The sequence below is a fragment of the Halichoerus grypus genome, chromosome 3 (genome assembly GCF_964656455.1).
Source record: "Halichoerus grypus chromosome 3, mHalGry1.hap1.1, whole genome shotgun sequence".
Lineage (NCBI taxonomy): Eukaryota > Metazoa > Chordata > Mammalia > Carnivora > Phocidae > Halichoerus > Halichoerus grypus.
This window is the reverse complement of record NC_135714.1, coordinates 140,600,632-140,615,039: the sequence shown is the minus strand read 5'-3', so window position 1 is coordinate 140,615,039 and position 14,408 is coordinate 140,600,632. Positions and strand designations below refer to the sequence as shown.

General features: G+C 35.7%; 1 protein-coding gene across 16 annotated transcripts in view; it reads left to right on the top strand.

Moving 5' to 3' along the window:
• MARCHF1 (membrane associated ring-CH-type finger 1) overlaps window positions 1–14,408 on the top strand; it is an 861,947-nt gene that overhangs the window by 539,981 nt on the left and 307,558 nt on the right. For 13 of the 16 annotated variants that reach the window (XM_078069392.1, XM_078069393.1, XM_078069396.1 and 10 more), the window contains one exon: window positions 2,651–2,799. The exons of the other annotated variants lie outside the window; for them this stretch is intronic. In XM_078069392.1, the coding sequence (XP_077925518.1) occupies window positions 2,689–2,799 (111 nt within the window). In that variant the 5' untranslated portion in view covers window positions 2,651–2,688. Of the gene's footprint in view, window positions 1–2,650; window positions 2,800–14,408 lie in introns of those variants that run through there. 16 annotated transcript variants of the gene reach the window in all.

The window sequence follows — 14,408 nt, the reverse complement described above, 5'->3', positions numbered from 1 at the left end:
GGGCATCATCTGTTCCCCTTTTTCTTATTCCTTTAGGTGTAAAGTTAGATAGTATTTGAGAATTTTCATGTTTCTTGAAGTAGCCCTGAACTTCCCTTTTAGAACTACTGTGCTGCAACCCATAGATTTTGGTATGTTGAATTTTTATTTTCATTTGTCTCAAGGTATTTTTTAATTGTTTATATGACCCCTATAATGCAGATCTTGTTCTGCTTAATGTTTTTCCATAGGCCCTTTGAGCTGTCTTCACTTTTTGAACTTTTTGGTCTTTTTGTGCTGTGTTTGGGTGAGTTCTACTTTTGTCTTCCAGGTCACTGATCTTCTCTTCTGCATCAACTAGTCTGCTGTTGAACTCCTCTAGTATATTTTTCAGTTCAGTTATTGTATTCTTCAAGTCTGTGACTTCTGCTTGGTACTCTTATATTTTCTTATCTCCATGTTGAATTTCTTGTTCCTTTCATCCATTCTTCTTCTGAGATCGGTGACTATCTTTATGACCATTATTTTGAAGTCTTTATCAAAGAAATTACTTATCTCCATTTCATTAACTTTTTTCCTAGGGTTTTATCTTGTTCTTTCATTTGGAACTTATTCTTCTGTTTTCTCACTTTGCTTGGCTCTCTCTGTTTCTGTGTATTAGGCAAAACAGCTATCTCTCTCTGTCTTGAAGAAGTAGTCACAGAAAGATGGCAGGTATTTCAGTGCCTTGGGGTTAGAGCCTTCCCAGAACTGTCTTTGATTGTTTCAATCTCATGGAGCCCAGAAACACAAGCTCCCATGGCCACCAGAGCCAGGTGTTCAAGTGACAAACCCTGAAAGGACTACATGCACCTGTTGCTTTTAATGGGTTTAGCAGGGCAGGGCTGGGGTGAAGCACCAGGCTGGAACATGCCCACCTGCTGGGTTTAGCATGTCAGGGTTGAGGGTCAGTGCAGTCACTGAAGACAAGGTAGAGAGAGAGTGCAAAAATTACACACACCAGCACCTTTGTTCCTAGAGAGAGTTCCAATAGGCCTCTGACCCTCCAGAGATGCTTTAAGGGTGGCCAGTGAATCTTCTTCATACATTGTTAACCATTTTCAACCTGCTGCTTTTGTGCTGGGTCCCAGGGCAAATGAACCTGTGCAAACCCTTTAGGTTAGAAGTCTCAGTTTCCTATGGCCCCTTGGCTCTCCTGGATATAAGACTTTTTGGTTTTCAAACCAGACTTTTGGGGGCTTGTATCTCTGGTGCAAGTCCTAAGGGTTGAGGTCCCTGATGTGAGGCTTGTGCCCCTTGCTTCTCAGGGATATGCTTTTAATTTGTGAGATCCCTCTTGCTTGTGGGTCTCCACACTGAGGGCAGGGATTTTGGCAAGACCATATCTCTGCATCTCCTACCCATCTCAGTGTGTTCTTTTTATCCTTTGTTGTGGAGGAGCTGTTCAGCTGGTTTTCACATTGTTTTCAGAGAGAATTTTCTATATGTAGCTATAGATTTGGTGTGTCCATGAGAGGAGGTAAGTTCAGGGTCTTCCTATGCTGCCATCTTGAACTGCCCGAATAAGTTTGTTTTTTGTTTTTGTTTTTGTTTTTTTATAACTGCCCTATTTACATTTTTCAGATCCATTTAACTTGAGTATTTTGTCATTTAGAGTAATAACTCATCAATCTGTTAGTGCAACCTTTCTTTATGTTACTTTTCTTAGTGCTATGGAATGTGCTATTTTGAATCTCTGAAATGTTATAAACCACCAGATTGCTAATTGCTTTGGATGCTGTGAAAAATAATTACTCTACATTATTTTTGATATTTAATTGACAGTGTAATGCATTTAACTAAAGACCTGCAATAAACTATTTCTAATTACTGAGTGTGGTGGAGTGGAAAAGTAGGCTATAAAACTTTACAAGGGAAACAATGTTTTCTCCATCACATTAAAAAGTCATTGTTCATAATACTTTTTCAGAGATGAAAAACAGAAACAAAAACTTCCCCAAATGGAATATTCTGGAAAGCTAGACAGTTGTAGAATACTTTTACTCAGGATACAGTGGAGAAAATTTTTAAGTTATTATTTTTTAATAGACTGTACTGGTGATGGGGTGATGGATGTCATGTACTACCTGTACCATGCTTGCACTAAAATTTCTCCTTCTTCAGTTGGCATAACTTTATGAGGGAGATAATCATGCCACTGCCAGAATGAGTAGTCTTTATCACTGACTGGTGTTCAATTTATTTTGTATCTGTAGGGCATTCAGCTGAAAAGCTCTGCCTAATTTTAGATGTCATTGAAATATGTATATATATCAGGAACTGGAATTGTTTTTAGTTCCCAAGGTAAGAACTCATGTTATAAACTGATTCTTGAAAATAATACTTAGAACCTGATGCAAGGAATTCCCACAGTCTAGAAGCATCACAAATTGGAATATAAAATATGTTAGGCTCTTTGAATCGATATGTACTGTTTTCATTGCCTTGTGTCTTTGGGATATTATTAATAATCAGCATATTCTTCTCCCCCCACCCCCATAACTTCTGACTAAAATAAAATGTGTCCATTAGTACGTCATTACATTGCTTATTTAATTTCAATTATGTGCATTTTCCAAAAACAGACAACTAAAATAAGTGACCTGTTTCAGGGAATGTAAATTATTTTCAGAATTTCAGAAATTGAAAAGGGATAAGAGGAAGGAGAAAATGCTGGGCTGGTGTGAAGCGATAGCCCGTAACCCTCACAGAATCCCAAACAACACGCGAACACCTGAGATCTCAGGGGATTTGGCTGATGCCTCACAAACCTCCACATTGGTGAGTGAAAAGTTATTTTTCCTCAAAATGGCTTGTATGTAAATGGAATGCTAAGGGAATGTGGAAAGGGATAACTTTTTAAGTAAACATTATTCTTGTTTACAATAATATTTGCATTATATTGTTCATATAGATTCAGTATAATTTATATTAATATCTAATATCATCTACTATTAGCTTAATTCAGACAAAACAACAATTTCTTTTTCTTTGTATTTCTTTGAACCTCGCCACACCATTATGTTAGCAACCTTAAAGAGTTAACTTAAAGTTCATATCTTGCAACGTACGTTTGTGTAATGGAATCAGTGGAGGAAAATGAGTACAGAGTTATCCAAAAATAATGAAAAATCAGAATCAAGCCTTCTGTGTTTTCCTATATATATTCTAAAAATCTCTGAAAAGAGGATTAAAATTATAAATTTTATACAAAATTGTGAATTAAATAATGACAAAAATAATTTGAAGACTGAATCAGTAATATACTCTTTCATGTTTTGTTTTCTGCTTTAAGTTCAAATACCCAGCTGTAGCTAGCCATTGTTTCCCAGTGATTAGGAAGAGAGAACTCATTAGCAAAAGGGGTTTTATGCAATCTTTGTTTAGATTTGGCTGCAACATTCTTCATTTTGATTTAAAGAAGAAAAATTTAATTTAGTCTCTAAGTTTTAAATTGACATGTTAGATATATTTTAATTATTGTTTTGCCATTTTATATGAACACAGGTTGTTTTCATTAGCCTGATTTATTAGTTGATAAACATATAATTAAATATGAGCAAAGTTTTTAGATTTATTTTTTACTCTAGAGTTATTTGCTAAGTTCCACTATTTTAAATAGAAATAATGATCCTGAGTAAACATTATTGAGTGAATATCAAGAGAAACCACCTGAAGGAGTGGGCATTCAGTTGACAAAACATAGAAGTGGGAATCCTGCTTAAATTCCATCATCTTAGATTGTGAAGAGAGGGCTGAGGGTATGAAGAAATGTGCATAATGTAATGACATAGTCAAAGTTCTGGGGAATAAATTTTTTGAAATTATCATCTGCACTGTTTCATCTCACTCTAACATGATCTTTTGTAAATTATTATTTTCAATAAAACTGCTTGCCATGAGTTAACATCATTTAAAAATGTATTACACAATATTTATATATAAAGCTGGACTTTGTCAGGTATCATGCAAAGGCTAAAAATATTAAAATAAAAAAAGTTACTTCTGTGCTTTTATTAGAATGGTTTTAGTGATTAATTTCTATTTCATAGAACCATAGATCAAAACCATAAAAATTCTTGAGTAAACATTTGGCCTGGCTTTCTCCTATAATTGGGTAACCTAATATTAGCTTAATTTTCCAGATGTGGACTGTGGCCCAGAGAAATTAATTGACTTTCCCAGTGTCACTTAGCTAGTAAATGATAAAAGGATTGCTAGAAGCCAGGATTCTCAAGGCGAGGCTTTAGTCTACTATACCAGGCTGCCTCACTTTCTGGATGACATTTTCTTCCCATCCAGATACTTTTAGTAAAAGGAAAATTCATCAAGTTACCAATTTAATAAATCCAGTAATTCATATTTTAAAATCTAATGCCGTATTAGGTGGATAGATTCTAGCCACTGAAACAATTTCAACATCTCTTTCTCAACATAGAAAAGTAAAATGTCTTTCTTATGTCATAGCCTATGTGTCTTAGTTAGCCTCCTTCACTGTCAAGTGATGATTCAAAGATACATACTCCTTTCATCTTTTAATGCTGCCTTCTTAAGGACATGGCTTCTTAGGTTCCTGAGAGAAAGGAAGAGACTATGGGAGCCATTGTGCATGTGTTATTATGGAACAGCCTTGAATGTTTGCATATCCTTCCATTGACCAAACCTAGTCTCATGGCCCCATCTGAACTGCAAGGGAGGCTGGTAAATGTTAGGAAGCCATATGACTAAGAAGAGCAGATGGAATTAGGGAGCACCCAATACATCTCTGCCATAGACCTCCCTTCTGGCTGCCAAATATTCAAGTCATGTTTCCACTCCCTCATGAAAAAAGATTATTACTTTCCAAGAGAAATAACAAAAGTATTTCAGTCACTGGATTCAGTTCAAGTCCATGAGCACCAGTTATTTACTGTCCTCATCAAATGATGATGATGGTGAACCACCTATGAATAAATTATCTGTATTTTGCAACCAGCTCCCACATCCATATATACCCAATATATAGGAGAAGAGTAGGATGAGGGAAACCACAATAATACTCATGCTTGGAAAAAGAAAGAATCAGATATACATGGAAATCAGAAGTGAAATCCTGCTGGACAGACATTATAAAGTCTCCCTAACCTAGTGGTCAGGGAGGATCCTTGAATAGGCTTTGACCCTGCTCCCTGGGAGATCTTTGTTTATGGTTCTCTCTGGCCTCTGGATGTCTCTCTGCGAAGTTCTTCATTTTCTTTTATTCTCCTTGTCAACATTTAAAGTGCCTATTGAGGGTTATAGAGCCTTAAAATATTTTTTTTTCCTATTTTGGGAAAATTATGGGACCAAGAGTTGTTTTAAGTCTTACATATTTCAAGGTTTGTATTTCTGGGATCATGGTCTTTTAGTACTACAATTTTCAGAAATCTTTGTAGGATTCTGATCAATTTGCTTCCTCATAGTCCATGTGCCTAAGAAAGTTCTTTCTTGGATGCCCTTGACTTTCTCTTCTTTCATGCCTCTTTCTCAAGATGATATTATCTTGAAAATTAGGCTGGAGGATCACAACCTTAACCTGATCTTTGTACAGAGATACTTTGTTCAACTGAGAAGTTTTACTCAGTGTCAGCTCTAAATCTCATATTTGCCTTGAGTCACTTTATACAAATGTGCATTTTTACTGCATCTTTATTACTCAACACTTGCATTAATGTCATATCCCATCATTTAGGGTTTAGAAGAAGCCAGACATTTTGTCCAATAAGGCCCCAAACTTCTATAGTCTCTCTATGCCCAGTCAGATCTGCTTTTTATACTAGTTCCTGAGCTTCTTTTAACACTTTGCTGAATGTAGCCAATAACTGTTAACATATATTATTAAGTTTTGTTTTTCAATCTATTTTGAGTGTTTCCAGCCCAGCAGGCTCACTGTCTGCCTCTCAAGTTAATTCAAACAGCACTTTTGCCAAGAGTTTTGCCAAAACATCAAATAGATGGCTTTCTACTTTTGAAATTGGTTTCCTTGCCACCCACTGCCCAGCCACTAAGCAAATGCCACATACTTTAGATTTTTGTTATGGTAACAGGCTTTGGCTACCAATTTCTGTATTTGGGTAGTTATAAAAGTTGGGGTACAGGAAGGAAAACGGGAAATAGTAATTCTAACAAAGAATGTAATGTGAATATTTATTTAATTGGCTCTTGGAGGGCTGAAAAAGTAAAAAAAAAAAAATGTATATATGTTTAGTAACTGCAAAAAGTAACAACCATCCAGAAAGATAACACTGGGAGGAGGAAGGAGTTATTTGAACCTAAAAGGCTGAAGGAGAGTCCCCTCAGGATTACACCTCAGACTTTGAGAAGGGATGCTTCTCAGATGATGTAGGAGATCCTGAGGATCTTGGACATGAACCCTGAAGGAGAGGCTCTTCTCAATCCTTGCATGTTCAAGTGGGAAGAAGGGGGGATAGTGCAATAACAATAGTTACGGGAGTGTGAAAAAAAACTTAGAAACTGGACCCATCTTCCACTGCTGACTTACAAAATCATTGCTGGGATGACACTAGCAGAAACAGGGTAAGCAAGAAGAAGCAAATCCATTTTCTCCCCCTGTCTTCTAGTTTCCATTAGCACTAGTATTGGCAGAAGCTGACCAAGAGGTAAATGTCAAAGGAGAAATCTGGTTTGAAGGCCCCTAGCTCCAACATCTTGAAGTGGAAGATGGAAGAACTGCTTTAGCGCTGAGTAGTATTAGCTTAGTAATCAGTATAAAAAATTAAGAATAGGAGCTTTAACAAATCAACTCAGAAATTTCAAAGGCTTACCATGATTGAGCTTTACTTTTGCTCGTGACCCACTCTGATAAAGGTCATTTGACTCTCCAACAATGAATGCCGGGATCCCTACTCCTTCCATCTCTTGGGACTACTATCTTAAACAAAGGACATCTGAGTTTATCAGATAAAATAAGGGAAAGAATGAATGGGTGGCCATGGAGATATCTGGTTAAGTTTGGAAGTGATGCATATCACTTGATGCCCTTGGCTGGAAATCAATGACATGCCCCAGTGTATCTGTCAGAATGATGGGAAATATGGTATTCTTATATGACTAGAATAAGGAAATTGAGAGCACTCAGCCAGCCTTTACCACAAATGCATTCCTTTGAGAGGTAGAAGTTTTGTCTTACATTTCCATTTTGCATATCCATATTTTATTGTTACTCCTCTGCTGTCATCCAGAGCATTTGAGGCTTTCCTGTACAAATCATACCCCATCTAAAGATGGTGGTGGTAATGATGAGGAGGAGGAAAAGGGAGATGGCTGATTATTAAGTGCCAGGAGTTTTCTAAGTATTTAACACATACTCTCATTTTTAATATTCCCAAGAATCTGATGAGGTAGGTATAACCATTATCCATTTTGGAAAGGAAACTGGTTAAGTTGTATACAGAAACTGAGGCACAGAGAAATTTAAAAACCTGCCCAAAGTGACCCAGGTAATATTGGTGAGGCTGGGATTCCAGCAGTCCAAACAGTCTAAATCTGGAGGGCCACTCTGTCATGTCTCCTCAGTTTGGGGGGAAACAGTCATTATTTGAATTGTATGCATTTAGCTAAACACAAAGATTGTGAATGAGGTAATAATACATGATAGTGTGGCATAAAGACAAATAGGGCCTTTTCTTTATAATCTCACGGTTATATATGACTGTTAGATTATTATCTGCTCTGCACTGACTGACATATAAGTATGGCCAATTTTATAACCATTTTCACCACTGTGTCATCAATAACTGACCTAATTGAAAAGAATAGATTTTTTTAGATTTTATTTATTTATGAGAGAGAAAGAGAGAGAGAGAGAAAGTGTGGGAGCCAGGAGGAGGGACAAGGGAGAGGAAGAGGGAGAAGGACACTCCCTGCTGAGCAGGAAACTCACAGGGGACTCCATCCCAGGACCCTGAGATCATGACCTGAGCCGAAGGCAGATGCTTAACCAACTTTGCCACCCAGGTGCCCAGATAGGTTTTTTGTTGTTGTTGTTGTTGTTGTTTTTATCTATAAGGCAATTCAGACCACCTGCTTTTTAAATTCAGAAAATATTAATTTAGCATAAATGTTTAAAATTGAATAAAAACATTGAGAGGTTTGAGAGATTATGTTTATTAAGCAACTATCTTCACAGTTGCACCAAAGGGGTGGGAGAGCCCCTTGTATGACAAGGTAGGGAAGAAATTTCTCTTTTAAATTTAATGTAACACAGCTTACATGTTAATAATAAAAGCAAAATGCCCTATATTGACTGTACCCGTAAGCAATATCCTGAATCAAATCAGAGTTTCAATATTAAATTTAAAATGAAAGTAAAGGAGATCATAATAATCAGAATGAAAAGGGGAACAATTTTATGAGTTGAAAAATATCTATGGAAGACAAAATAGGGAGATCAAAAATGTCATTTTTTTTAGGTAGTCAGCAATGACTCCAGAGAAAATTACTTTCCTATAATCAATGATGAGACTTTGAGGCTATAAGTAGATTATCATTAGGTAGAGAAGAAGAACAAAGTGTCACTTGATGTGTTTGATGAGGTGATTTGCCACTTCCAACCATGTATTCATCAGCTCAGGGCACATTTTGCATCTTTCTATGAGGTGCTTGCAACTCTATAATAGACTAAAGAAGGAAGACTAGATAAGAAGGCTTTCAAGGTTTTATATATCTGTATGTAATACATTTATAAAGCTATATAATTTTCAAAGCAGTCTTTATGTCCATTGTTTCATTATAGCTCACAACCATACTGAGATGAACACAATATAAATTTAATTATTCAAATAGATAATGATACAGAGATGTTCTTAAGAGTTTTGGGTAATTCAAATCATAAGGCCACAGGTCTTCTAATTTCTAGGTTATTTATATGCCACACCCATTATGAGAAGTTGATACTGTTGTTTGCGTTATACAAGTGAAAATATCCTAACTCAGAAAGGTTAAATAATTTGTCTCAGTAGCAAGTAAGAAGGGAGAAATAGTAAGTCTGATTTTTGTCTGATTTTAAATCTTAAGATTTTTCCAATTTGCTATAAAGCCTCTCTAAAAATAAGACCTATGCAACTAATGAATCATTGAACACTACATCAAAAACTAATGATGCACTATATGTTGGCTAATTGAATTTAAATTAAATAAATTAATTAAATTAATTAACTAATTAATTTAAAAATACACATTTAAAAAATCAAATTTTCAGCTACTTGGGCAAAGTACCTACTTACACAGTCTGGTAAGTGTTTATTAATAAAACATGCAGTTAAAAAGATTCATGTTTCATTGTGTCATAATCTTTTATTTTCAAAATAGGACAGTTATGTTGAAGGTTAAAGTTCCTACTTATTAAGCTTATGAAAAATCAGCAGTGAAAATGAAGCACTTTTATTTTTCCTTTTAGAAACATGTAAATGGAATGTACGTTTTAATTGAAGAGTCATATCATTATCACCTTTTTTATTATTCTTATTGCTCATAGGCTCTACTGTTATTTCCTTGGTTTTATATTAAACTAGCCCACTTGGATATTTGTATAATATAGAAAAAATCAGCACCTGCACTTGAGACTTTTTCATTTAGAATCCCATTCTTTATCATTTGGTGAATACTGACATCCCCTGGATATCAAACAGAAGATGAATAAATGCATAGAATTTATATAACTTAAATTAATTACAATGATCTCACCATTTAAGTAAATAATATCACAAAAGAGCAAAATTTGATGAAAACAAAGGTAAAAAGTCAGAGATTTTGCTATAGACAGATGAATATAACATTTTTTTCCTTATTCTAAACCAAAACTTGTAAAAATGAGGTAGAGTGGATATTATTTGCTATGCATAACCATATCCAAGTCTAGTAGGTTGAAGTACTTTGTGTTAAAATTAACAAAATGTTTTAAATTGTTTGCCTTCTATTCATAACATTCAGCAGTGGAATTGGTTAAATTGATTAGAGTATGTTGTATTGAATCTAATATATATTATTTAATCACCAAATTGGGGAGAAGAATTACATCCTTTTGATTATTGACCATAAAATTTGATCCAGGTCGACTGTTGATGTTAGCACAGATGTTAGCATACCAAACTGAGGAAGAAAGTATCTGCTTCATAAATTAGTAATATGGAGGTGATGTTTATTAGATAAGTTATGGAGATGGGTATGAGGGCTGTATATGTGATGTAGATTATATACCCAAAAGTTTCTTTTTCTAGATGTTTCCTTGGCTAGTTTCTTCGTTCAGGACTTGGCGTATCTATCCTAACAACCTTGATTAGAGTTGCTTCTAGAATCGCACCCAATTATGCCTCACCCATTCACTCTATGCCAATTCTGTGTTGCTTTTTTTTCGCAGACTCACCTTTATCTTAAAATATTTATATAAATATGAATGTGTGTTGGTTTATTTTTCTGTTTCTCTACCACTTGGATATAAGATGAAAAAGGGAAGATCTGTCTTATTTAGATCTGTATCTCTGGTGTTTGAAACATAACAGGAAATTAATAAAATTTGTGGAATGGATAAACAGCTTGAGCAGAGAGTATGAATTAAGTGAAAGTGAGTTTTGTTTGTTTGTTTATAAAGCTCTATTAAGTGTAATATCTCATATATTAAATCCCTTCTTCTTATTAGAAATACCATATGCCTTAAGATATGGAAGAACTCATCTTAAAGATCAAACAATTCTGAGGTGGTTTCTATGACCAAAATACATAGTTCAAGTTTTGGAAACTAAAATCATGATTATAAAATGTACATTCTACTGAAATAAGATTCTGCTTACAGTAAGAAGTAAGTATTGGAGGGAGTTTGCTCAATGCATAAGGCAGTGAAATGTAAATTTGTCCTTAATTAAAAAATCACACTTAACCAATTAATATTTGCCAGAATCATTGTCCTCACTTACTTCCCAACTGTGCCCATCATTCACTTTTAGCCTTATCAGACCGAAGGAAATCATATGTCTGCCTATAGAAAATGGACTGGTATTGTCCCACAAACATTACCTCTCTTAGCAACCAAATAAAATGGAAATATAAGAGGAACTTGAGTATATTAAATTTCCCATTAAACCCACAGACTTATTTTCAACAGGCTCACCTTACTTCTTTGAGCAAGTGGGCCAGTTGTTCATTGTGCAGTGGTCTTTATGCATTCTGAAAATAGATTATGTCAGGAAAGAAGAATTTGTAGAGTTTTTTTAAACCTCATTTTCTTTTCCCTTTTAATTCTTTCTTATTTGATCATTTATCAGTTATTGTTTTTAATCGCTATTACAAAGCCTTTACTAAGTACTGCCAAAGGCAATAGTGAATGAAACCTAAAATTTTATTAGAATAACTATAAAAAGCAAATGAGGGAAATTAAATAAAAGACATTATGCCTTTCAAGAGCTTTGATTTTTGTAAGAAAGTAAAATCATTAAAAATATATCCCAGTGGTTGTTATGGAAACAGATTGAATTAAAGAATGCAAAGGGGGAGATTGGTGCTTCAAACATCACACTAGGAAGAAAAATTACATTCACTGTGCAGCTTAAAATAATGTATTAACTTTAATTGTGTAGTTACTGAACAATGTCAAAACATGATTATTCACAATAGTAATAATTGATCTAAAAATGCTCCTCATATGAAGAGATCTTTTCCTCTAAGGAGTAAATCATGAGATCATGTTCACAGCTGCTTGTTATCAAAATGTGTCATGTCTGTCTGTTTAATTTAGATACAAATTAAATTGTGAGCCCCTCAGAAAGATGTTGAATCCTCAATAGTTGTTGAATTCTACTATCTGTATAGTATTTAGAACACATTGATTTTCAAATATTTTAATTTCATTATGAGGACCAATGAGCAGAGTTGCATATAGCCAAATAAGAGAGGCCTCCTGTGTGTATGTGGAATTGTGGCAAACTGTTTTTCTCCACTCACAAATGACACAGATGGCAAAGATTTCTTCTTTGTCCTTGCTTTTGTGGGAGTGTTGTGCTTTATAGAGAGGGGGCAGGGAGGATAAGTTGACTTGATATTTGTCAAGTCAGCTTGTTTTTGCCTCAGAATAAAAATTGCACCGGGAAATAAGTGGAACACGTCAGAGTAGGACTGAAGAATCCAGAGCTATTTCTGTGCAGCAATCTTATTCAATCTTATTCAAAAAACAAGTAGGATAGAGGTCTTAGGTAAATTTATATCTCAAAACACAATAATTAATAATATAATAGGTTTTTAATGCCTTTTCTATCCTGAAGAGTTTAGATGTATCTCAAAACTTCATGGTAACTCTGAAAGTAGGTTTTGCTGTTCTCATTACACAGACAGAGAAACTACGGTTGAGAAAGATTAGAAAAGTGACAGAGCAGGAATCTGGAGTTCTAAATGTTTCCAGTCCTCTACGCTACTTTATAGAGAATATTTTATTCATATAAATATTTGGCAGGCAGTTACCTGACATAACATGACGATTCTTATCCTAGAACAGCTTTTCTCTCTTTTTTTTTTTAAGATTTATTTATTTATTAGAAGAGAGAGAGAGAGAGAAAGCGAGAGAGTGCAAGCTGGGGGAGGGGCAGAGGGAGATAGAGAGAATCCCAAGCAGACTCCCTGCTGATTGTGGAGCCCGAGGACACAGGGCTTGATCTAAGGACCCTGAGATCATGACCTGAGATCATGACCTGAGATCATGACCTGAAATGAAATCAAGAGTCGGACGTGCGACCTCCTGAGCCACCCAGGCGCCCCAAATAACTTCTCCTCTAATCCACCATTATAATTACTGCACTACCTAATGAACGAGTTGTTTGGTATCAGGGTTGTGAATTGTTGAGCTGTAGTTTGGGGCTCCAGATCTGTCTGTTATCGTGGAACAAAACAAAGGTAAATGAATCACAGAGGAAATCAGTGATTCAGAACTGTTCACTCGGTTTAGAAGGTCTCTTCATTTATTCATTTAACTAGTCTCTATTGAGAGTCAGCTATGTACCAAGCACTATACTATGCAATAAATACATATCATTGGAGGGAAAAAGACACGGTGCTTAACCTCAAGAACCTAGTGAAGAAAATAAGTAAACGAATAGATCAAGAGTAGAATGGGCATACACAAAGGGTGTTGAGGAGCCCTTACATGGGTACCTAACCCAGCTGTGGAGGTTAGAGTGTTCCCCAAAGACCACTAAGAGTTGGTGGTATAAAGAGGATGGTGGTAAGGAGAGAAGAGAAAGGGGCACTCTATGACTCTGTATAAACATTTATCATGGAAAAATTAAACGTCTGTATTCTGTTCACTTTTTTTTTTTTAAGATTTTATTATTTGACAGAGAGAGACACAGCGAGAGAGAGAACACAAGCTGGGGGAGTGGGAGTGGGAGAAGCAGGCTTCCCACTGAACAAGGAGCCCGACGCAGGGCTCAGTCCCAGGACTCTGGGATCATGACCTGAACTGAAGGCAGACACTTAATGACTGAGCCACCCAGGCACCCCAGTGTTTACTTTTAAAGACATATCATCTATTTGGTGTAATAAGTAAGCAGAATCATCTTCAGGAACTGAGAGAAATACACTTAAACTAATAGTAAAGATTGTACTTTCCATAGATAGTGGAATTAAACTAAATATTTTTGTATAATTTATTCAGCCTTAATATGCAACATGCAGTAATTTAGTGGCCATAGGTTCCATTGAGAGAACAATGAGCCTTCCCAGTGAACAGCGCAGAGGAGCTGTGTGTCAAAACATATTCTTTTGGGGAGGAAACATGTATGTGTAAATGTATATGGATTTGCTCACTTGGCAAAACATACAGTGGGAAAAATAATACAATAACAGTTAACATTTGTTGAATATATGCTGTGTACCAGGCACTGTTCTGAGCACCTGACATGTTAACAGCTCATTTAATCCTCACTACAGGACTCTGTGAAATGTACAAAATCCCCATTTTACAGAGGAAAGCCGTGACTTGCCAAAGTTTACCCTGCTACTAAGTCTTATTCAAGCATCCATGCTCAAATACACTTTTATTTTCTTTTAAGATTTTATTTATTTATTTGACAGAGAGAGACAAGAAGAGCACAAGTGGGGGGAGGAGCAGAGGGAGCAGGAGAGGGACAAGCAGACTCCGCCCTGAGCCTGAAGTGGGGCTTGATCCCAAGACCCTGAGATGGTGACCTGAGCCAAAGTCAAACACTTAACCAACTGAGCCACGCAGGTGTCCCTCTAATACACTTTTCTATGCTGCAAAGAATATGCCCAGGGAAAGGTAAAACACTGACTTTATTAGAAATAAGTTTAATTGAGATTCACATTTAAATCTGAATTTGTTGCACATTTTGTTGAATAATACATTATAT